This window comes from Rousettus aegyptiacus, unplaced genomic scaffold (assembly GCF_014176215.1).
Source record: "Rousettus aegyptiacus isolate mRouAeg1 unplaced genomic scaffold, mRouAeg1.p scaffold_m13_p_16, whole genome shotgun sequence".
Lineage (NCBI taxonomy): Eukaryota > Metazoa > Chordata > Mammalia > Chiroptera > Pteropodidae > Rousettus > Rousettus aegyptiacus.
In genome coordinates, this window is record NW_023416291.1 from 33,263,589 (window position 1) to 33,289,642 (window position 26,054).

The 26,054-nt window shown below is 46.4% G+C and overlaps 1 protein-coding gene across 8 annotated transcripts in view; it reads right to left on the bottom strand.

Annotated features, from left to right (window-relative positions):
• The window catches only part of DNM2 (dynamin 2), an 83,413-nt gene that overhangs the window by 52,698 nt on the left and 4,661 nt on the right, over nucleotides 1-26,054 (bottom strand). For all 8 annotated transcript variants that reach the window (XM_016153476.2, XM_016153471.2, XM_016153468.2 and 5 more), the window contains exon 2: nucleotides 899-972. In XM_016153476.2, coding sequence (XP_016008962.1) covers nucleotides 899-972 — 74 coding nt within the window. The remainder of the gene's footprint in view (nucleotides 1-898; nucleotides 973-26,054) is intronic.

A 26,054-nucleotide genomic window follows, 5' to 3' on the forward strand; every position in this document is an offset into this window, starting at 1 on the left:
CCAGATCTGGTGCCAGCTAGGAAAGCAGGTAGGTAACCTGGCTAGGCCTCAGTTTCCCTATCTGTAAAAATGGGGGTGTGTCAGCAGCCTGGCCAGTGCTGAACCGGGAAGGGCTGACACTCCAGGTCAGTTGGAGACGCCGAATGGAAACCCCTAAGAGCTCTGGAGAGAGGGAGGTCCCACCCACTATGGCTCCCCTCTTTCCTTCCACCATCTCGTCTGAGATGCTTTCCAAGGAGGTCCGAGTGAGTTTCAAGCTGGGAGACATGCCCATGTCATGTCAGGCTTGTGTGGGAATAAGTTGTGTCAGAATACTGAGGGGACAGAAAAAAAAAATCTACATGTGAGGCATTCTTTATTCAATGGGCAGGTCTTTCCCAAAAGTCAATGTCATAATTAAAAAAGAAATGGCAGGGAAGCTGCTCTAATGAAAAGTGGAAACACAACAATGGAGTGTAGCATGGGATTGGTCTGATCAGCTGTAAATTAGTCAGAAAAGATATTTGGAGGACAACTGACAACATGAGTATGAACAGGTTATTAGATAACATGCAGGAATGATTACTTTTCTTGGGCGTGGTCTGTGACTGCGGGAGAGTGTCCTTATTGCAAGGGGAAGAGCACTGAAGCATTTCAGGTTGACATGTCACAAAATCTGCTACTGATTTTGCAAGCATTCAGCAAAAACATGTTATCTACAATACAGCAAGCACATATGGCTGAGGAAACTGGGGGTGGGGGTGAACTGTGCTTCAACTTTCCTGCACGTATGAAAAACGTGAATTAAAACCCAAACAACAGCCCAGCCATCAGAGACTACATTACAAGACCCCCAGCTCCTGCTACACACGGCATCCTTGTTCATTTCCTGTTACAGCTTTAATCGCCCCCACTGTACCTGTTTTTGAGAAGACGAGCTGCAGAATGAGAGGCCGTCGAGTGACGATTCCTGAACCTCGGGGAAGAAAGTCCCTGTGGGAGGGGAAAGGGACAGAAATTACTCACAAGGCTGGTTTGTAGAAGAGGAAGTTTGACCATACATGGTGGAGCAATCCCCTCTTGCAATTCAAGCAACCTCAGCAAAGACACCAACCCCAGCAGGACACTGGAGAACACTCTGGCCTTTGGAGGGTCCTGAGGCCACGGGATGGTGGGGAAGGGTTAAGAAACTGGATGAAAGGTTAGTGACAAAGGGAACTCCAGCTGGCTGTGCTCCAGCCCCAACATGGCCCAAAGGTCCTTTCCTTAAATATTTGAACCATCTCCCCAAGATCCCAAAGAGAGCAATATATTTCCTACATACATTTTAAAATTAATATAATGCCATATGTATGATATAAAGACTAAAAGGAAAGTAGTTGATGACAAAATATGATGTGTTTCATGTCCCAAAAAGACAAATTGACACAGGCAGGAAGTGGACCAGTAGTTGGCGAGGGGTGAAAAACAGAGAAAGGAGGCAGCTTCCTGGAGTGATGAAAATGTTCTAAAACTGGACTATGGTGATGTCTGTTAATATTTACTGTAAATTTACTAAAAAACACTGCATTTGAAATGGGTGGTTTTCCTAGCATGTAAATGATCCCTCAATACAGCTTTTTAATTTAAAGAAAAAAAAAAGCTTTGTATTGCACTATGGAAATACTCAGGCACTACCTGCACTAGCTAGTACATGTGGATTCAGGCACAGTGGGAAGACCAGAAGCCACCATGGACCATTAATAAAGGAAAGCAAAGAAATATTTTTAGAGATTATTCAAGCCATGCAAAGGCCTCTGTTGTTTCATGTAAAATGAACAGTTTCTAGGCTCAGGGAATTTCAAACAAGATTTGCACCTTGATAAATGTTTAGATTATCTGAAATCTGTGCAGGACACAGGACAATTGGGACTGGACAATAGTGTCCCTAGGTTCCCAGTGTAGCGTCACTGGTACCACGTTGCTCCCTAGTACAGTGGCAACCACAGTGTCTCAGGTTCCCTACCCATGTTGGGAACCCCTGTTGAGACCCTGGAGGGTACCAGAAGCCACTGCTTCTCAGTTCAAGCTGGGCATCAGAATCCCTGGGAACATTGTTAACCCAGTGTGCAGAAGGAGGGAGCAGGTGCGCCTTCGCCACACACCATGCACAATGGGGTCCGACTCCCATTAGCCCGTGAGCTATCTCACCACACTTATACAGCGCCTCCTGTGGCTGGGAGCAAGGACACAGCAGTGACCACACAACAGGTTGGCCTGTACCCTCATGGAGAACTGCAGCCGAGCCTGCAAGATAAGGGGCCCTCCACGGGCTACGAGGCTCTGAGGGCCCCATGGGGGTGCTGCCAACAACAGCAAAGCAGGGTGCTCTACTGGATGGAATAAGGAGTGGGATGAGGACAGTGCTGAAGTCATGATGAGAAGGCTGCTTATCATTCTTAGGGCAAGGTCACCCAATGGGGTTTAGGGGCAGCCAGGTTACAACTGTGTAGGCTTTCACAGGTGTGTAGATTTAAAAGACGTTTCTGGCTGCTGAAGGTATAAGGCAGGCAGAAGGCAACTGCGCTATTCCAGGAGAGCGATGACAGGGGATGGCAGGGGCGGGGAGGAGGGTTGAGGTGGTAGGAACATAGAGGGCAGTGGACAGACACTGGATAGGGCTGAGGGTAGTTTAGGAAATGAACAGCCATGGTCAGAGAACAGGCTGGACTGAAAACCATGGAGGGAAAGAGGGGCCAAAACAGTGGGAAGAATACCTGGAAGACATGCGGGAGCCCCCCAGGGTGAGGGCGCTCACAGTCAACCTTCTGCACCTCGGGTGCTACTGTTCTTGAGGATGACAAAGAGCCCACAAGCCACTTCTCTCAAAGTGACATGATGGGCTATGTACACCCATTCTCCCATTTGGCAGATGAGGAGACTGAGGTACAGAAAGGCTTTGACCTGGCCAAAGTCACATGCTTGTTCACACAAGTATTATTCATGCCTATCAAACATGCTAGAAATGCTGGGAACACCACTGACATTCTGACGGGGACCACATGGGATGCAGGGGTGATGACGAAGACACCACAGGAGTTAGAGGACTTGGGGTCAGAATGCTTAGGGAAGGCCTCTCTGAGAAGGGAAAATGCGGGGCAAGCTCTATGTAGGGGTGCAGCGGGAAACAGCAAGAAGGCCATATGTGGGTAATCAGACCCCAAAGTAGGTTTTTACCTCAGCCCTTGCCAGAAAGGGTACCCAGTGTCTCCAGGACAGCAACGCCCCTTCACAGAGGATGCGAGGCCAGGGACATAGCAGGCACCACACATGGCCTTGACCCTAGCTCCCTGCAGCCCCAGGCCACCTGGCTCACAGGCAGGGACCTGAAAGGCACCTTGCACATCAGAGACCATGGGTGCCAGCCCTCCAACACAGAATCACCAACAGCAACGGTAACAGTGTGTGCGCCCTCCACAGGAACCTCCCACCCCACCTCTCCCATGTGGGTGGAATGTCAGTGGCCAAAAACACAGGAGCAGCGTCCCCAACATGTGTCTGTACGGTTCCTCTGTGCTGATGTGTGTAACCAAAGCCAGTTCCTTTTCATTGTTGACTCGTGTTGTCAGGTCAGTTTATTCCTAGCTAATAGGACATTTGCGGTCTTTCCAGTTCACGGCCATAATAAAGCTGCGATGAACATTTTCATACATGCCTTTGGTACACATATCCTTGTTTTTCCTGCTGATTCATAAGGTAGACTTGAACTTGAACAGGCAAAACTAGTCTCTGCTGATAGAAATCAGAGCAGTTGGTTCCCTCTGGGGGAACTGACTAGAAGGGGCATGTGCAAACCTTCTGGGATGATGATAGCATCCTCTGTCTTGATCTGTCCAGCGATTACCTGGGGGCATGCATTTATTTTCAAAATCAAGGTGTATACTTAAGATTGAGCAAATTCCTGTATCTAAGTTAAATATCAGCAAGAAGCTCACAAGTACAAATAAGTCCAGGAGGACACACTCATGAAGACCCAGATAGGAAAGTACAGAGAGAATCTCCATTAAAATTTGCCCACAGGATCTTTACACTCTAGCTAGTTTCCCAGTAAGAACAGCTCAGATCTAAGGAACCCTAAAGCCCATGTGGGGGGAACTAAGTAAGTAAATTAGAGCCCATCCATACCACTGTGCAGCCACACACAAGAGCCTTTCATCTCCTGATATGAAACTTCCTTCTTGATGTACTGACGAAAATAAAACATGCAGAAATGTGTCTTTGCTTTGCAAATGAAGAGAAGAAAAAAACAACAAAATCGAGCCCATGGAGGTTAGCGCCTATTGGGAAGAAGAGTCACTGCACACTCTGGAAGATGTTTGAATTGTACATCATCCACATGGATTACTGACTCTAAAAAATTCCTTTTTAAAAAAGTAGTCAATGGTTGTTGAGCACTCAATGTATGTCAGGCTAGGAGCTGGGAACTACCCACAGATTAAACCCATTTAACCATGCCAAAAACCACCAGGAGGAGTCTGTGAGCCCCACTTAAGAGATGCAATTAGGCCCAAAAGATGAGCAGCTGTGCAAGGTCACCCTGCATCCGGGAGTGGCACGAGCATGGACTCAAACACTTGGAGTCTGAGCCTCTGACCACCAGGTCACCAGGCCTCTGGGCCCACACATCTGACACAGAAGCACCTCCCCAGCCAGGGCCAGGTCTTCTGCCACCAGTGGTAACAAATGCTGTCCTGTGACTACTCTGGGCGTGTTTGAGGGGTGGGGTGGGGACAGGCACCATGAGCACCATGGTGACACCACAGAGCCGGACAATGGGAGCCTGAGAAGAACATGAGGACCAGTGTGGTACTGAAGAGAACCCCAAGAGCTCTGGGTGCATGCAGGAGAAGTGGACTTTCCAGGGCTGGGACTTGGTGCTGAGCAGGAAGGACGAGTGGTGAGCACAAGCCTGGGTGATGGAACCAGAGCCTATAGGGGAGAAGGCTGAAAGACGAGGCTGGGCAGGTGTGAGGGGCCTCGTGTGCCAGGAGCCCTGGGACTCGTCCAATTGTGTTTCCAGAAGCTAATGGGCTAATGAATAGAAAGGGCAGTGACATCGACCCTCAACCTGGACAGCCCCCCAAAAGCAGCCCCCCCGGAAATCTCCAAGGGGCTTGGTGAGGAGGGGCCTGTCCAGCTGTTCCTTAAGGCTACCCACAGGATTTCTTGACACACAGCAGCAGGGGTGCCCTTGGGGTCTTCCCATTGGCTGGTGGAAGGAAACATCCTCCTAAGCAGCTCTGCCAGGTACGCTGACTGTCCACTTCTCTGGGGGCGACTTTCAAGCCTCAGTCACCTGCTTCCTCCTCCTTGACCTCACCCATGTTCCACAGGTCACCACATCCCTCCTTGTGACTCAGAGCATCCACCTCCCTCCTCTCTCCTCCCCACTGTTACAAGGGCCACCATGCACCTAGGCTGCCCTGAGTGCTGTGTGACCTTGGGTTGGCTTCCCTGCCTCTCTGGTCTGGGTTTCCTGGTCAATGATACAAGGGTAACTCCACCCAACTCAGAGAGCAGCTGGGTACCTGACAAACAGGATCCCAAGACTTGCTCCCCAAGCTCCCCACACGGCTCTGGCTCAAATGACATCTCCCTAGGGAGATTTTTCTCACCCTCATTCACAACTCCAACTCCCTGCCCCATCTTCCTCCTGCGCCTCATTTTTCTCCACAACACTAACACCCTGTAAATCACTTATCTGCTTCTTGTCTGCCCCTCCCCCATGTCAGCACCTCGGGACAGGATCTTGGGTCTATTCCGCTCTGGAGCTCACAGGAGGTGCTCAGTGTTAACCATGATCATTTCAGCACCCAGCCTCTAACCCGGGCCTGGCCCCAGGCTTCTCCATGACCCAGACCGAAACCTTCCTGCAGAGACCATGTGACCAATCCAGGTTTAGCTGGGTCCCCCAGCTCCCCACCCCACCACTCCCTGCACCATCAATATCTGGGATCTCTCCTGTACTCCTGACCTCCAAGCCTCTGCAGGGCTGCGCCCTCTGCCAGGAAACCCTTCCCCACAGGCCCTGCTCACCCAGCGGGGTGCAAGTGCAGTGGATGGCACCGCTCCTGCCCAAATGCACACCCTCCCTACTTCCATGGACATGGCCTCCAGTGGAGGTGCAGTCCTAGAACAGGCCAAGAGTTCTTTATCTGGCCTAGTCACTGCTGGATCTCCAGCACCTAGAGCAGTGCCCGGGAAACAGCAGATGCTCATTAAATGTATGCTGAATGGATGAGAGGAACGTGGACTCTGAAGCCGACCACTTCGGTTCAAAGCCTAGCTCAGCCCTCACGAGTTGTATGACCCTGCACAGATCTCCCCTCTTTGGGAACTGGCCTGGCCACCTTTGGAATGGGAGGATGCCACCTGTCCAACACAGAGGGCCTGTCTGGAAACCTGGCCTCGCATGAGTCACATCACCACTGCAAAAGCTTGTTTCCCAGCTCTGAAATGGGCCAACTCTCCCTAGAAGGCAGTGAGTGCTCTGGGGAGTGTTATTTGAAAATAGCACGAAGCCCCACCAGAAGCCCTTTGACTTCCAGCCCCCAAGAGCATGAGAATTCCTCCACGTAAGAATAATGGAAGCCAAAATAATGGCTGGCAAGTAGGCAGGCCTCCCCTGGAAAGCAAACAGATAAGCCAGCAGAGGATGAGCCAGCAACAAGTCCAACCCTTATTGGAGCCGCCTGGTGCAGGCAACAGGCAAGAGCGCTAGGCTGGGATCCTGTCCTCGTCGCCCTATCCTCAGTGTGGCTGGGAGACCTTAGCACAGTGCCAGCCACAGGAAGAGCCCTCAGCAGGAGTCCCATGCTCCGGGGCCCCAGTCATGCCCACTCAGCCTGGGAAATAGCTCAGCAAACCCTCTAGCAACACCAAAGGAATGAAGCCAGGGCCAACACACCCACTCCACAGATGGGCAGACTAAGGCTCCACATTTCAGGAAGGAGCAGAGCCAGGATGGAACCATGGATGGGACATCAGTGAGGGAGACACCCCAGTCACCACACCCCCAGCAGGAGTCTCCTTTGTGGCTTTGCTAGAACAGAAGTAGCTTTATTCACTCACTCTCCAGAGACTCAGCATTCAGCCTGTACACATCCTGCCCTGGTCCCTGCCTCTTCCGTGCCCTGGTCCCTGCCTCTTCCGCACCCTGTCTCCATCCAACAGTAACCACTGGTCACCCAGAGCCCAGCTTGCACTCACTGTCCCCAGGAAGGTGCCACTGTGTCGCTGTAGTCACAGGGCCAGGCAGGGTGGTTACACCTCTGATTCAAATCAGAGACGTGGGGCTCCGCCAGCCTCTCAACCCCCACCCTGTCCAGTAGCAAACCCTGCTGGCTCCAAATGCAACCGCTTCTCTCCACATCCAAGGCCACCAGCCCAGTCTAACCAGGCCCATCGGCACTTGCCTAGACCAGTGCAGTTGCCACCTCGGCTGACCACCCTCATCCCCAGACTCTATTTTCCCCAGAGTGGCCACAGGGTACCTGTGATCATCAAGTCAGGGTACATCCCCCTCTGTCCAGAACCCTCCCATGACTCCCACCGCACTCTGGGTAAAAAAAGCACAGGTCCTCCTCACAGCCCACAAAGCTCTGTGTGATCCGCCCAGTCACCTCCCTGCCGTCACTTCCTCCTATTCTCTTCCTTGCTCACTTGGTTCCTGCCACACTGGCCTCTTCCATGTTCCCCAAACACAGCAGGAACCCTCTCCCCCTACAGCATACACATGGCCAGCAGGCAACTCCCAGTCAAACAGTCTCCTACCTACCGCCATCCCTAATATGAAGCAGCTACCCTCTGTCACACACCATCCTGCTCAATTCTCAATTCTACTCCTAACTGGAAACTTCCAGTTCACTGATTTGTCATGATCCCTTCCCTCCCAGCCACTCTCATTAGAGTGGCAGCCTCGCGGGGGCAGGGTACTCTGCCTGGCATATTCCCTGGCCTCTCCCCAGCTCCCAACACAAAGCCAGGCATGAGGCATGTGACCAATGCTTGTGGGATGAAGAACCAAACCTGCCATTGTACAAATGAGACTAAGACTCAGACAGCAGTGGGGCGGGACAGCATCTTACTGGCTTTCACAATCCCAGTTCGGACACCCCCCATCTCAAAATTCCCAGCAGGCTCCTCCCTGCTCAGGAATCCTGCAGGTTCCAGAGCCAGCCCTGCCCTTGGCACTCAGCCCTAGTGTCACCTGCTCTACAGTGTCATCTGGAGGCCAAGCCAGGAGCAAAAGCAGGAAATGGCCTGTGGCGAGTAGCAGATCTGGCACTGGGCCTGTCAGAGCCCAACTGGAATCTAGGCACTGCCCTTTCCTTTCTGGACAATCTGGGCAGGTTGGGTGGCTTCTTCATGCCTCAGTTTCCTTATCTGTTAAGTGGGAATAATACCACCTGCCTTAGAGGGTAGTTGGAAGGGTGTGCAAAGTTCTTACCACAGTACCCAAAAGAGAGCGTTTGCCCTATACGATCAAAGGAAAACTCAATAAGAGTCAGATCACGTCCCTCCTCTGGACTAAAGGGTTCCCATAGCCTCTGAGGCCCTGCGCAATCACCCCATCACCTCCCTGCACTCAGCACCCACCTCCACTTTGCTTTCTAATTCCAGCCAAACCTGGTGGTCAAGGTATGGCATGGAAGCCAAACCTATTCTTGCCTCAGGGCTTTCGTGCATGCTCACTGCCTGCCTGGAATGTCTCCTCCAAGCCTTTCCACAATCTTGGCTTCCTTTGTTCACTCAGGACTCAACAGATGTCACCTCCTCTGATGGTCCCCTTACTGACCCCTCTGATCCACCTCACCCTGTTTTCATTCTCCTGAGTGGGTTTAAAGGACAGCCACTCCCTGCAGCAGTGCTTTCCAAAGCAAAACCTGTTAACCTCACAGATGTCCATCAGGGGAACTGGCTAAATTGGCCTTGGAACTGGCCCAAAAAGCAGTACAGGGCGCAGCGCTGAAAGCCAAGTACGACGCGCAGGACTGATAGTGTCCTCCAATTTTTTTTTTTAATGCTTGTGCATGTTTCTGGCCTGTGTAGGTAGGGGACAATAACTTAGAGGCGACACCTGAACCCTTGATGGAGGTTGTCTGTGGAGTGCGAATGGAAAACTCTGTTTTATAGTCTCTAATGTGATTAGAGTTTCTGTATTTTATAACAGGCAAATATTAATTTTTAACTTTTCAGTTGTACTGACAATCCCCAAAGCAACCAGTCAGCCAAGCAGCATTTTCAAGGGTGATGGGGAAACTGCTGCTATTTTGGGATCGAGCTCTCGCCTCCACCCTCCTTGGGGTCGCCCTCAGCTACCGCCTCACTGTTCTACACAGCATCACTGGAAGGCCGGCCACGTGACTTTGGCAGCAAGGTCTCTCACACCCTCATCTGTCAAACGGGGTATGGTGGGGATGGGAGGAGGTGGTGCAGGTGCTGGGGAGGTGGTGGGCACTTGCTATGTCTCTGTAGCCCCTAGATGGTGGTCAGCCATATGTGCACTCCCAGCTCTGCATACGTCACCACCTGGAGGGGCCCGACCGAACCCGCAGGTGGGATGCTAGTAAACGCACAGGAAGGAAAGCGAGACAGCGCCCCACCCCACTTCCAATGTTCCAGAACCATCCTCTTGTGGGTCCTTTCCTTGAACAGGAGTAGGCAGTGGCCTCTGGGGACAAGCATGACCTCCCCACACTCCTCCTTAGAGCCTCCCCCAGTGTGATGAGGTACAACACAAGGAACTGTCCTGGCACACTGGGGGCAGTGTCACACAAGATAGATAGGCCTTATCACCTTTCCTGAGGTCTCTTCCCCACCCTCTATAGCCTATCTCTCAGTCAATCCTGTCAGAATCCTGAGTCACACCCAGACCTACCTCCTTCTCCCCTGCTTAATCCCAGCATAATTAGGCTAAGATCCCTGGGTCACAGCCCCCCTCACGCCCCCACCCCCTGTCTCCCAGGACCTGGCCCTCCCCTGTGTGTTCTCAGCCCAGCAGCCAAGGAGAGTTTCTCAAATTGCAAGTCAGATTACACTGCACATGTGCTTGAAACCCACCTGTGGCTTCCGGCACACTGGGGACAAAATCAGTCTCCTTGTGATTGAGTCACAGAGCCCTGCACCAGTGCCCTATCACCTCCTCACCATCCCTGCTCACTCCCTCAGCTTCCACCTCAAGGCCTTAGGGCTGATGCATCAACCTGGGCTGTTCTGCCACCAGATGTCCCACATCACCCTCCACTCTTCCTTAGGACACTAGCCGGTTGGCATTTAGGAGAGAACCCTAGCCTCCCATGTCCCCAGGCCAGGCTCTGCCCCCTACCCCTTTGCTCTGACCCCAGCAATATGAGCTTTCTTCTTGCTTCTCGGACCCCAACTCCCCAGACTGTGAGCCCCACGAAGACAGGTATTCTTGTCTGCTTTGTTCAACTACCAGGCCCCAGCACCCAGCATATTGTCCGGTAAACAGCAAGTACTCAATAAATGCCTGCTCAGGAGTAAACAGCAAGAGCAGCTGGCATCTCTGGGGTACATATGACACAGGCACTGTGCTGGGTACACAGTCCTTGTTTCACCCTCACAGTGGCTCTCACCAACCCTATTTCTCAGATGGGGAAACAGGCTGGAGCAGTTAGATCATCCAAACCACCTAAAAGCATCCTTCAACCAGTGCAGCACCAACACGATCTGCCTCATTCCTGTCTCCATGCTGCAATGCACCATCCCAGTCACCACACCAAACATCTGAGAACAAAGATGAAAGGAGATCCTGCATTCTGAAGACAGGAAAGCCAGCCACATCTCCCTGTAGGGACAACTTGGTGAGCAGATATGATATGGTTGTGGAGAGGGCAGAGTCTGTAGCTGGACAGCTCAGCCGTAGCCTCACTGTATGACCAGGACCAGGGTCCTCCTGGCCCTGAATCTCAGTTGTTCCATCTGTGAAATGAAGACTACAGTGCCCACTCCATCAGGCTGTCAGCAGGATTAGAAAGATGAGTCACAGGAAGCCCAGTACCCAGCACGTGTAAGGCCCTATTCTATAAGACAGTTGACAAAGGTGATGCGGGCTCCTCCTCCCTGTCACTTCAGGAAGGTTCTTGGCACAGACTTTCCTGGCAGACCTGGCAAGATGATTCTAAATCCACTTCCTTTCCAACACAGCAACCCCTTCTAGGGATTGCCCTGGGTACAGTGGATGGGCAAGCCTGATGACCCCCAAGGCTCTATCAGGAAGGGGAATCTAGAAAACCAAAAGCTCAAGTAGGAGAGTGAATGGATGCAGTAGGACGAGGCCAGACCGAGGAATACTACACAGCTGTAAAGAAAGCACAAGGCAAGGGAAATACAGCGAGTCAACAATAATAGCTGGAGACATCAATACCTCACTTTCAACAATGGACAGAACATTGGACAAAAGATCTACAAGGAAATAGAAAACATGAACACCGCCATAAGTCAACAAGACCTAAAACACATGTACAGGACACTCCACCCAACAGCAGAATACACATTCTTATCTAGGAGACACGGAACATTCTCTAGGATAGACCGTATTTGAAGTTAGGCCATAATACAAGACTCAATAACTATAAAAGGACTGAAATCAAAGCAAGTATGTTCTCTGGCCACAACAGAATGAAGTCAAAAAACAAAAGAAGGAAATTTGGGGACGTTCACAGATATGCGGGAATTAAACATCACATTCATAAATAACTAATGAGTCAAAAAAGAAATCACTGCAAAAATTAAAAAAAATACTTTGAGATAAATGAAAATTGAAAATACAACATATCAAAACTTACAAGATACAGCTAAAGCAGTACACAGAGGGAAATTTACAGAGGTAAGCACCTATCTCAAAGAAAAAAGACTTATTTTCTGTTTATCAATTATAATTCAATATGGCTTTTTAAAAAAGTTCTTAAATTCACAACAATTTTAAAATTCTTTTTAAAAGAAGAGATTTCAAATCAAAAATCATCTTCCATTTAAGAACATGAAAAAAGAAAAGGAAACCAAACCCAAAGTGGACATAAAAAAAAAGGAAATAAGATTAGAGAGTAAATGATACACAGTTTGTTCTTTGAAAAGACCAAAAAAATTGATGTACCTTTAGGCTAAATTAACCAAAGGAAAAAAGAGAAGACTCAAATTACTGCAATCAGGAAAAGGGTATCACTACCAACCTCACAGAAATGAAAAGGGTTAGAAGAAAATGATATGCCAAAAACAACCTAGAAAAAACAAATTCCTAGAAATACAAAAACTGCTGAAAATGACTCAAAAAAAGTGAAAATCTAATAGACCTATTTTAACAAGTATAAAGAATGAACTTGTGCTCAAACAACTTCCCACAAAAAAAAAGCCCAGGCCCCAATGGCTTCACTGGTGAATTCTAACAAACATTTAAAGAAGATTTAATACAGATCTTTCACAAACTCTTTCAAAAAATAGAAGAGGAAGAGAAACTTCCTACCTCATTCTGTGATATCAAAGCCAGACAAAGACACTTTTGCCTCATTGAATCCAAGAAAGCAAGACGAATCACCAGCAGCTCTACTGGAGCCATCAGAGAAAATTCAGCGTGGGTTCTAATTCTTGCCATGTCTGCTCAAACCAGCACGGTCAGATCTGGAAATATGGCCTCATCTGGAAATACGGCCTCAATATGTGCCACCAATATTTCCAACAGTATGTGAAGGATACAGGCTCCATTACATTACATTAAGTGAACTTCCTTGAGTGGGTCATTCAAGACATCTGCTTGATCGCAAAAACAATACTAGCTCTTTGTACATAAAATAAAAAACTTTAATTGGAAAAATAAAAGCCAAAGTCATCACAAGAAAACTACAGACTGATATTTCTTATGACTACAGGCACACACAAACACAAACACACAAATCCTCAACAAAATACTAGCACACCAAATTCGGCAACATATAAAAAGGATTATGTACTATAGTCAAGTGGGATTTACCCCAGAAACACAATGGTGGTCCAAAAAACGTGAAAAGCAATCAAGATAATACACCATATTAACAGAGTAAATGACAATACTATTTAATTACCTCAATAAAAGCAGAAAAGGCACTTAACAAAATCCAACACCTTTCCATAATAAAAACACTCAACAAATTACGAATACAAGGGAATTTCCTCAACCTGACAAATGGCATCTACACAAAACCCACAGCTAACATCACATTTCACAGTGAAACACTGAAAGCCTTCCTTCTAAGACTGAGAACAAAACAAGGATGTCCACTCTCACTTCTATTCAACATTGTACTGGAGGTTCTAGCCAGGTCAATCAGGCAAGAAAGAGACAAAGTCATCCAAGGAAGGAGGAAAACTATTCACAGATAACATGATCATGTCTGTAGAAAATGCTAAAGAATCTACACCACCCTACTCTACCCCAAAAAACTATTAGAGATAATAAATAAGTTCAGCAAGGTTGCAGGATGCAAGATCAATACACAAGATCAGTTACATTATTGTACATTAAGTTAATCTGAAAATCAAATTAGTAAAAAAATTACATTTACAACAGCATCAAACAGAATAAAATATTTGTGAATAAATTTAACAAAAGTATAAATTTTCACAATGAAAACTAAAAACACTGCTGAAAGAAATTAAAGACCTAAATAATAAAAAGACATCTTGCGCTCATAGAAGACTTAATATTGTAAACATGGTAATACCTACCAAACTGATCTATAGACTCAATGCAGTTCCCACCAAAATCCCAAAGGCCTATTTTGCACTAATTGATAAGCTGATCCTAAAATTCAAATGAAAATGCAAAGGACCAAGAATAGGCAAAACGTGCTTGAAAAAATAAGAACGCTGGAAGAATCACACTTCCCAATTTCAAAAATTATTATAAAGGTATAGTAATAAAAAAATTGTCTGGTATTATCATTAGGGTAAACATAAAGATCAACAGAATATCTATGAGAGTCCAGAAACATACTCTTATATTTATGGTCAACTGATATTCAGCCAAAGGTGCCAAGACCATCCATGAAGAAAAGATAGTCTTTTCAACAAATGGTGCTGGGACAACTGGATAGCCACATACAAAAGAATGAAGTTGGACTCCTACTTTACACCATATATAAAAATGAACTCAAAATAAATCAGAGACCTAAATGTAAAGCTAAAACCACAAAACATTTAAAAGAAAATACAGTAGTACATCTTCATGACCTTCATGGATTTGGTGACGGTTTTTTAGATATGACACCAAAAGCATAAGTGACAAAAGAAAAAATAGATAAATTTTTCAACTTTTCTGCTTCAAAGGACATCACCAAGAAAGTGAAAAGACAATCCACGTAATGAGAGAAAATACAGTCACACACAGCTTAACGACGGACATGTGTTCTGAGAAATTCAACGTTAGCTGGTGTCACGAAAACATCAGAGTGCGCTTATACAAACCTGGATGGTATAGCCTACTACACACCTAGGCTACACGGTATAGCCCACTGTTCGTAGGCTATAAGGCTATACAGCATGGTGCTGTATAAAACAACACAAGATTAAATCAAGCACAAGAGAATATGAAGCAATCAAGAGATGCCGTTCACTATTAGTAATTTTTATATATATATATATCTCCTTGTGCAAGGGAAACAAAAGAAAAAAGATAAACAAAAGGGTCTACACCAAACTAAAAGTTTTTGCATGGCAAAGGAAACCATCAACAAAACAAAAAGACAACCTACCTAATGGGAGTAAATATTCACCAATGAGACATCCGATGAGGGGTTAATATCCTAAATTTATAAGGAACTCATGCAACTTAACACCAAAACAACAAGAACAAGAACAACAACAACTGATTAAAAAATGAGCAGAGTACTTGAATAGACATTTCTCCAAAGACAACATACAGATGGCCATATGAAAAGATGATCAATGTCGCTAATTATCAAAGAAATGCAAATTAAAACCCCAATGAGATATCACCTCACACTTGTCAGAATGGCTATCATCAATAAATCAACAAACAAGTGTTGGTGAGGATGTGATGGTGGGATTGCAAACTGGTGCAACCACTATGGAAAACAGTGTGGAGGTTCCTCAAAAAATTAAAAATGGAACTACTTTATGACCCAGCAATTCCATTTCTAGGTATTTACCTGAAGAAATCCAAAACACTAATTTGAAAAGATATATGCATCCCTATGTTCACTACAGCATAATTTACAACAGCCAAGATACAGAAGAAACTTATATCTATAGATGGCTAGATAAAGAAGGTATGGTAAATATATAACGGATTATTACTCAGCCATAAAAAAAGAATGAAATCTTAGTATTTGCAACAACATAGATGGACCTAGAGGGTATTATTCTAAGTGAAATAAGTCAGAGAAAGACAAATACCATATGATCTCACTTATATGTGGAATCTAAAGAACAAAATCAACAATCAAAACAGAATCAACTCAGAGATACATAAAACAATCTGATGGTTGCCAGGTGGGAGGGGGTTGGGGGGCTGGGTGAAAGGATTAACAGGTACAAATTGGCAGTTACAAAATAGTCACAGGGATGTAAAGTATAGCATAGGGTATATATAGTCAATAATACTGTAAAGCTATATACAGTGTCAGCTGGGTACTAGACTTATCAGGAGATCACTCTGTAAGTTATATAAATGTCTGCCCACTATGCTGTACACCCGAACCAAATATAAAATAATACTGAATATCAACTGTACTTGAAAAACAAGAGACACAGTAAACACAAGATGTATGAGGCTGCTGATAGAAAACACAGCATGCTATTTTACAGAAAACATTTTTAATAAGTAGAAAGAGTATACTTTAAAATAATAATGGAAAGTATAGTAAATACATAACCAGTAACATAGTCATTTATTATCATCATAACATATTATGTACTGTATATAATTCTAAGTGCTATATTTTCATATGACTTTTAAAAAAGCATACGATGCAGGTTTACACCAGCATCACCATAAACGGGCGAGTAATGTGTTGCACTATGACATTACCACAGCTATGATGTCACTAGGTTACAGGAATTTTCAGTTCCATTATAATCTTATGGGACCACTGTCCCATGTGCTGTCTGTCATTAACCAAAACATTGTTATGCAGTGCAAGACTATTTGAAAACAATTTATCTCATAAAAGATTGATCTAAATACCAGATATAAGAACTTTTTACAAATCAACAATAAAAAGACAAGCAACACAACTAAGAAGTGGACAAAATATTTCAAAAGCCATTTCTCCAAAAAAGCTATACAAATGGCCAATAAGCATGCAAAAAGCTCATCACGAGAAATTACAGAAATGAAAAATAGCCATAATGAGCAAAATACCACTTCATATCCATTAGGAGGCTGAATTTTAAAAGACAGATAAGTATGTGGAGATGTGGAGAAACTGGAACCCTCATCCATTCCTACAGAGAAAGTAAAACAGTATAGCCACCATAGACAACTATCTGGCAGTTTCTCAAAAGGTTACACCACATGACTCAACAACTGCACTCCTAGGTAAATAGGCAAGAGAAATTCATTCATAGGTCCACACAAAAACTCATATACAAATGCTCATAGCAGTCGCATCAGTCATAATAGCCAAAAGTGGAAACAAATGTCCATCAACTGATGAATGGATAAACAAAATGTGTCATATCCATACACTGGAATATTATTCAGCCATAAAAAAGAATGAAGTTCTGACCAAAGCTACAATAACAAATGAGCACATCATGTAAAGTTTGAAAGAAGCCAAACACAAAAGGCCACATAGTGTATGATTCTACTTGCACAAAACAGGCAAATTCACAGACAGAAAGTAGTTTGGTGGTTGCCAGGAACTAGGGGTGAGGAGTGACTGCTTCATGGGTAGTTTCTTTTGGGGGCCTGAAAATGTTCTGAAATTAGATAATGGTGATCATTGCATAACTCTGCAAATACACTAAAAACTTCTGAATAAGTATACTTTAAAAGGACAAATATTATCATATGTAAATTATATTTCAGTAAAGATGTTATGTATTTTTTAAAAAACACAAGAGCAACCCATGGACCAACAAGGGAAAGGTCTATCATCCATTTTAAGGAAAAACTACCGCTGACCCACTCAAACCCGCCCAGGAAGGACCAGGCCTCTGACTATGGCCAGTCCTCATCCCACCCTCCTAAGCCTCATCCCCTCTGATCTTCGCTAGAGCCCCCACCTCTCTGTGGTGTGTCTGACCAGCATGTGCCTCTACCCAGCCTAACTCCAAGTGGTGACCAAGTCTGTTGGCCCCCCTAATGATGCTTAGCACAGAGCAGCCTCAGCTACCTTTACTGAGTGAGTCCCCCTTTGGGACTGAGTCACAGATGGGTGAATTTACACTGAAAGGGAGATGGGTTTCTTGAGCATCTAATACATGATGGGCAAGGGACGGGGGCACATCCAGGAGCAAAGCCACACCACTGGGCACTCACATTTTACTGGGAAGAGATGAACAATAAACCAAATAAATAGGACAATGACAGGGAGTGACAAGTGCTTCCAAGAAAAATTAAACAGGGCAAGAGGATGGAGTAACAGGGTGGGACATTTTAGCAGAGAGGACAGGGCGGACCTCTTGAGGAGGGAGCATTTGAGTAGAGGCTTGATGGAGGTAATGAATGAGTCACAAGGCTATCAGAGGGGACGGGCTTTCCAGACAGAGGAAATAGCACATGCAAAGCCCCTGAGGTGGGACAGACTGTGCCTACCATGTTTAAGGAACAGTGAAGAGACCAGAATGGTGGAACAGAGCAAGTAAGGGACAAGTGACGGGGTAGGGAGCAGGGTAAGGACATTATGCAGAGCCTTCTGGGGTGGGAGTGAGGACTTTAGCTTGCACGGTAACGGAACTGGAAGCTGTGGCAGGTACTGAGCAGAGAAGAAGGATATTCTTCACAGGCTCCCTCTGGCCACTATAGGGAGAACAGCCGGGAGGACGGGGGCAGTGAGGAATGGGGGGGGGGGGGGGGCAGGAGGCAGTGAAGCCAGAAGGTGCAAAACCTAGGAGGTCAGGTGAGCAGTGATGTTGGATGGAATAATATAGTTACGAAAACTAATAGTGAAGCTCTCCATAAACCGATACACAAAGACCTTTTATGTAGAAATCAACAAGCTGATTCTAAAATTTATATGTAAAAGCAAAGGAACCTGAATGACCAAAACAATTTTGGAAAAGATGAACAAAGAAGACTCACCTGGCCTGATTCCAGACTTATTATAAAGCTGCAGTCAGTAATAAAGACATGTGGTTTTGGCCAAAGGGCAGCCACAGAGAATGAACTCCCCACAAACATGACCAAGTGATTTCTGACACAAGAAACTCAACAGAGAAGAGATGGTCTTTACAACAATAGTACTGGAACAACTGGACGATCGTATGCAAAATAAATTATAAACCTCAATCCATACCAAGTAAGTCATACAAAAATTAACTCAAAATGAATCCCACTTATGAGCCACATAGAAACCTGCACTTAAGTGTTTACATCAACATTCATAATCACCAAGAAACAGGGGACCACCCAACATCCTTCAGTGGGTGAATGGTTCAACAGATAACAGTCTGGCCATACCATAAAAAGGACCAGCAATAAAAAGGATCAAACTACTGATGCACACAGCCTGGATGGCTCTCAAATGTGTCACACAGAGTGAGACGAGCCGAACTCACAAGGCTGCATGAGCCCATTTATGACATTCTGGAAAAGGCAAAACCACAGGGAAGAAAACCCATCAGTTGACACCTGATTGGGGTGGGGAAGGGGTGACTACAAAAGGGCACAGGGGAATTCTGGGGGGTGACGGACGTGTTCTATGCATTGATTGCAGTAGTGGTTACACTACTCTGCGTTTGTCAAAACTCTTACAACTGTACCCTAAAAATGGATGGTGTCTACTATGTGTAAATTATACTTCAAGGGAGAAAAAACACAAATGAGCTAATACACTAAAATCTACAATAAATACCATGAAGTAACAATCGTGCTGTTCAGAACAGGATGTAGAGCTGTGTATGGGAGAAGGGAGAATAAAATCACACTTATGAGCCACATAGAAACCTGCACTTAAGTGTTTACATCGACATTCATAATCACACTCATAAGCACATTCACATATGCTTCTATTTGCACTGAGAAACGGAAAGATGGACCAGAGACAGGAAGGGCAGTTAGCCATGGGGGTGCTGACTGCAGGAGCAGGCTTCTCTTTATATATCCCTTATGAGGGTTTTGAACTTGGGGCCGTGTTGGACACATTCCCTATTCAAACAATTATAGAACCCTCAATGTTCCAGTAGAATAGTGTATAAAAGGGAAAAAAAGTAACTTTGCAGTGGGGAAAGCTGACCGACATTACCTTAACCAGGAGATCAAGGTCAACATCATGACCTACACTAAACCTTGTTCATATCATGGACCTCTGATAGGATGCAGAGAGAGGTGCACCTCACCTTGGTGGTCTTCTTCCCCAAAACCCATAGCCCCAGTACAATCATGAGAAAATACTAGATAACCAAAACTGAAGGCATTCTATAAAATACCAAGGTCATGAAAAACAAGAAAAGACTGGCGCTGTGACAGACCAGCAGAGACTAAGGAGAGTGACGACAAAATGCAATGTGAGACCCTGGTTGGGACCCTGAGAAAGACGGGGAATCTGAGTAAAGTCTGGCTCTCACCAATGATAATAATATTCCAAGGTTAAAGGGGGGAGATAGATAGACGGGGGGGGGGGGGAGGATTAATTAAAATCATTTCTTCATTAAAAAATAATAATAATATTCCAAGGTTAATTTCTTAGTTGTGAGAAACGTACCATCATAAGGTAAGATGTTAACATTAGAGAAAGATAACTGAAGGGTATTATAGGCGCTCTCTATATTTTTGCAACTCTTTTGCAAATTGAAAGCTTATTTATTTTTCATAAGTCTAAAATTATTCCTAAATAAAGTTTATTAAAAACAAAGGTAAAAGCCCCTCAAGACACTACTAGGAGGGAGCGGGGACATAGACAGGGTAAAGGGGGTCAAATATGTGGTGACAAAAAGAAATCTAACTGTGGGAGGTGAACACAGTGCAAATTACATATATGCCTTATTGTTAAAAGTATATAGCTGAAACTTATTGGATTTCACTAATCAATGTCACTATAAACAATATAAATACATACATACATACATAGATGCAAAAAAAAAATTTAAAAAGACACTGCTAAATGCAGGGACTTGATCTGAGGTGGTCATATTCTGGTAAGACTTCAGACTGTCAGAGGTGGACTCACAGTCACATTGAGGAGGGGACAAGGGACATTTACACAGAGAAATACAGAAAAAGGATCTGATGGGAGCCACACACTGACAGGAGGTGGTTCCCAAAGGACAATAGGACCTCCACCCTACTCTGCGTACATCCTAAGAAGTGAATTTTATTTTTACGATGAACAAATAGTAGAATAATTCTTATAATTAAAAAAGAAAAAGAGTTGAAAAATCAAGCTGGCAATCCTTTTTCACCTAGTGCTGGGAGTTTATTCCCGGTGGGGCCTCCCACCTCAGAAAGCAGCCTACCCTGAGCTCCCTAGTAACCTGTGCCAGGCAGTGCCAATAGGAGATGCCACCAGTGCAGACACTAGAGAGTCAGGCTTCCATCGAAAGGCCTTCTACCCAGACAAGGGGAATTCCATGTTGCAAGTCAAGAAACCATGCCAACCCAAGCGCAGGAAGGCTCCCTCCAGCTGAGTGGCTCCTGGCCTCTGTTTATAGGCCCTAGTCTAGATTTCCAGGTCCCTGACACTCTGTTGCCCTGCATGGTAAAAAGAACAACTACTCAAGGTCTTATCCTAAAAGCTACTAAATCCCCAACTGCAGAGCCAGCTGGGGGCCTCTTGGGTGAGGAGGCTGTGACTCTCCAGAAGGAACCTGCCCATTAGCAAAGAAGACAAAGGTGCCATGGCCTGGGACAGATGGGGCTATGTCCCTGACCCACGAAGAGGGGCTAGCCTGGCCATGCCAGGGCGTATCACTCAGCAGGCGGACGTAACCCCAGCTGGGACTGTCCCTGCCTGCTCCAATTGCCCTCCACCCTACCAGGCCCAAAACACTCTTATCATTGGGAAAATGTGTCATGGGGCAGAGTCTTCAGGGCGCCTCCTCCTACGTCTGGGCAGAGGGGTGTCACTGGGGCCTTGGACAGCTCTGCTGACTGTTTGCTTGTCTGTAACCCCATGGGTCTGTGGTCCCAGGGAGTTCAAGGTCTCCCGTGACAAACAGAGCAGCTGTTCTCCATGCTGTGGCACGTGCCTGGAACACCCTCAGAAGTTTAAGTTGGTCTGGGGAGGGGTCTGGCAGTGGACATTGGTATTTTATGTCACCTTCCCTTGGCAGATACTAATGGGCTGCCAGGGCTGAGGCTGCCTTTCCTTCGTTCTTGGTCTGAGTCGGCACTTAAGCATGCATAGGGAAAAGGGCACTGCCTTCAAACCTTGTGTCCCTGTGTTAAGAGTGCTAGAGTGTCTGGGCAGAGCAGGGCCCACAACTGCCAGGGCTGTCTGGCACCCACACAGGAAGCAAGATGGAGGGGGAATCTGACTGGTAGCTGTGCAGGGCCCAGGGAGGGGGCACTATCTTACAGCCGGGAAGCCAGCCCAGAGAGACATCCATGCCTGGACAACCTCGGGGCCTTAGCCTATTATTATTACTCTTTGTTTCAAAGGGGGCAAATCACGGCTCTTGCCATAAAGAACATCCAAGGGTAGCCAGGGGCCATGTGGCAGAGGGATGAGTGAGGGGAAAAATGGGAGCAGGTGAAGGCAGGAAGGCGAAGGGACTGTGGGAGGACTTGGGCTATTACCCTAAGTGTGGTGGGAGCCATAGAGCATAGTGGGCAGAGGAGGGATGTGCCCTGACTCAGGGCTCACAAGAACCCTGTGGATGCTGTGGGGGCTGGGGGCGGGAGCTGGGGGTCTACTTCTGACTGCACTGGGAGAGGTGAAGAGGAGGTAAAGCGTGGTGAGGACATGCTGACCAATTCCAAACCTGCTCATTGAACCCCAGTAAAGTAGCTACTTGGTGGCATCCTGGACACCATCCTTAGGTAGGTGAGGGCCAGACACCCAGTGCTGGCAATTGACCTCCTGATGTCCTCCTCTCTCACATTCTACACAGGTATCTCCTTTCCAGGTACAAATCCTGGGGTTGGATGACTGGAAACAGCCTTGACATCCGTTACCAGGGGCTGGTAAATAAACAAAGGTACCTCTGTATCATGGAGTACTACACAGCCGTGAAAAAAAGAAAAAAAAAAGGAAGTGTGCTATGGACTGGAGCCCACAGCCAACCAAGATGGGAATAAAGGTACAAGTTCAGCAGTCACCTGTCTGCTTCTAGCTAGCTCCTGACTGTCTCCCTCACCTCAGCAAAAAGATATTCTCCCTCCTCCAAGACACATTCCCTGACCGCCATTCCCATTCCAAGGCTCCCTATCAGAACCTCCATCTTCCACATGCCTTCACTCACTTCGCACTGGAATGTGCCTTCTGAGAGGATACGGACCTCCTGAGCTTCCTTCTCCATATCCCCATTTGAACATAACCTCTGCCACTTGCTATGGCGGTGCCATTCTCCACCAGGAACAAATACGGGTTGAGTGGACAGGTGGGACCTCAGAGGCCGCCACCTGCCTGTCCTATTCCCACTCCTCAACTGTGAAATGGGGCCAGCCCAAGGTGATGTACAGACGATACTCAGTGCCTGGCACATGGCGAGTGCTTCAAAAACATGGAAAGTTCATTCAGTGAGAAAGGAAGGCCAGAGCCATGCCTCTGGTCCACACTGAAGGAGCCAAATCAAGCATATGAGGCACAGCACTGGACACCCCCATGGGCACAGCAAGGACTCCATGGATTAGTTCTTGACTTGGTCTAGAAAGTTCTGAGGCCACTCTGAGGCACAAACACAGTGCAGAGGGAATATAAACTAGACCCCATGAAGCCAGGCCAAGGAGAAAAGAAAGATGCAACAGAGCCGGGGTGAAGGTGCTCCTCCATGGGCAGGCCTGGGAGGTCGGCCTGGAGAGTAGGCCTCCCAGGCTGGCCAAGACCCTGGGTTCAAGTCTAGCTGCCTGAAACCCCAACATCCTTGAGCAAGCCTTTGTGACTCAGTTTCCTCGTCAGTAAATGGGAATCAAGCACTGGCCTCAAAGTGGTTGAGGCACCTTGTGCCAAGGCCCCAGTGTGGATCATGGCACACAGACGGTGCTAGCATCACTCATCAGACGGTCAGAGCGACTTCATTGGCTCCAGCCTCCACTGCTGACCCCTAGAGACAGTCACGAAGCTCCAAGCAGCAGTTACAAACATTCCAACATGGAAAGATCCCCAGGATGTGTTGAGTGGTTGGGAAACAAACTGCCGAACTATATAAACAGGGTGGTCCCAGTTCTGGAAAGAAGACATCCTAAAAATAGAACCAACCCCCAACGATGCTGTGCATTTTCTGTAGATACCGGCACATACATGTGTATGTAAACACATGTGGGCACTGGCAGGGCACCCCCTAAACTGATGACAGTGCCCCCACGCAGAACTGGGAGGAAGGGACAGAGTAGGCCGTGTGCTCCTCCTCATCTGTTACGGTTTCCCTTTTTACAAGAACACTGTAACCAGTGTTCCACTTGCATAATTAAAATTTAGGAAAAGTAGGCAACCAACAGGCAAGTTTCTTGACCCTCACGTGCCTGCTGGTTCTTGCCTCCATGTCAGTCCCTTTCTGCATGTGCAGTGGGCACCTAGCAGGCCAGGAGAGCTGGGCCCTCTGTTTTTGCCATCCTTTCTGCCTTAGACACTCTTCTCTGGAGTCTTCAAGGGGCTGGTTCCATTGCAGAGCACTCATCCAGACCACCTCTTCTAAAGCAGTAGCCCCCACCCAACCACTCTCATTCCCCGACCATCTTCACTGCACTTATCTTCAGAATTTTCTTGCTCATTTAACCATTTACCTGATCTATCTCGGCCCCCTCTGGGTCCCTAGCACCTGGCACAAAACAGGTGCTACTCAAGGTATGCCAGTTCGACACACGGCTAATTAAATTATTTCAAAAGCCAGAAGTTGCTCAATCTGTGACTTCAGCCCCATCCTTGAACACAAGTGCTATGGCATCCACTGCTCACTCCACTCCCAAAAGCCAAGGCCATACCTTCCTATCCCCACTGTCCCCGGGTGTCTGACTCTGGAAGAGTAAGGCCCAGCCCAGGCCCTGGCTCCTGCACTCCCCCCTGCATAAATTCAAGCCAGTTCCCCCCTCTGGCCTCAGTTTCCCCACCTCTAAAGCAAGGATCCTAAGAGCAGCACCTGCTCCCCAGGGCTGCTGAGACCTCAAGGTCTGATTTTAGGCATGGCACAGGGTGATTCTCCAAAAACATTAGCTTTTATTGTGTCATAAACATTTAGCAGCAGGTGAAATCCAGCCTCTTATTCAAATTGAAGGTGACTCCAAGGGGAAAACCCCCAGCACCCAGCAGGGGCCTCATCAAGAATACTAATAGGAACCCTAAGGCACAGGAAGCAGGAGCCTTTCCTGTCCAGTGCCATCCTGCTTAGGAAGGCAGGACAATTGTTTTCTTTTTATTTATTTATTATTATTTTTTATTTTTTTAAATTTATTTACTTAAATTAGTTTCAAGTATACAGTACATTCGTTAGACATCTATATAGTTCATAAAACTATCCTTTTAATAGCTCCCTCCCTCCCCTGACCCTCCACCTTGCCATCATAGTAATGTTAACTGCATTCCCTCTGTGTGCTACCCATCCCCCATGCCCAACTATCAACTAATTTGTACTTCTTCAATCGTTTCCTTTTATTCAGATTGTAGCTAATGCACTATAAATATCTCAATATTGCCTTGCATTTTTCCAAAGCTTTAACACAATAAGGGCTTAATTACAGTATGTACTTGGCAACGCCAGTAAATTAAGGGTTAGCTGATGTTCCCATTTTTTCTGCAGTAGAGGGGCCTATAATTTCGGCATTTTCATTCAAATTGAGTAAAAGCTTGGCAGATGTGACTCTGAGCCAAATGCCAATACCCAGAGAGGCACAGGGTTCTATTCCCAGAGAGGCCCCTTCCTGAGCTCTCTTTGACAACTCTTTAACTCTAGAACTATCCACAAGACCTTCCTCTGCCCTCACCCAGAAATGACCTGGTTTATTACCAGGGGATTTTAATCTGTGTACCTGGGGAGGGCCATTATCCCCAAATAAACTCTGAGCTTTGGAAAAATTTGTATTCCGGTTATAAACATAATCCCAAAATGAGTAAAAACAAACTAAGAATCACATGGGGAGACAAGACACATGTGGGGCTCATACTTACTTCCAGGTTTTTTTATGACACAAATACAACTGCTCTGAACATGATAGGATGACACCATTCATACGATCTGCAACCTGACAGGTCTTACTAACACAGCTTTCTGGGTCATTAAATCCTCTGCTGAGAGTGGCCAAGGATCACAGGAGTGAATACTTCATAGTCCACTGTCTGGATACATTGTCTAGCCAATTTCCTATTGTGGGGCACTTTTGCTCCCAATTTCCCCCTGCCATAAATGAAATGAGCGGAATTTTCAGGGCCATATATTTGTTCACAGCCACTGTTCCCACTTAGAAACAAACCCGGAACAGGCTCCCGCTAGCATTCAGGCCCTGGGGACCCGGTATGCATGTGGTTCCCCAGCTGGTTCTGGCTTGCTCTGACAGGCACTCACTTAGTGTTTGCGCTAAAATGCAGTGTTACTTATATTAACAAAGCTAATTATGAATTCCTTTTCTTTAAGGAAAATGGAATTAACAACTGGTTGGCAGAATCCCAACCCAGGGCTAAGCAAAATACAGGGGTCTATTGTTTCATGAGGATTAGCTCCTATGATCCTTGGCCACTCTCAGGAGGGAGGGACCACTGTGATCCCCA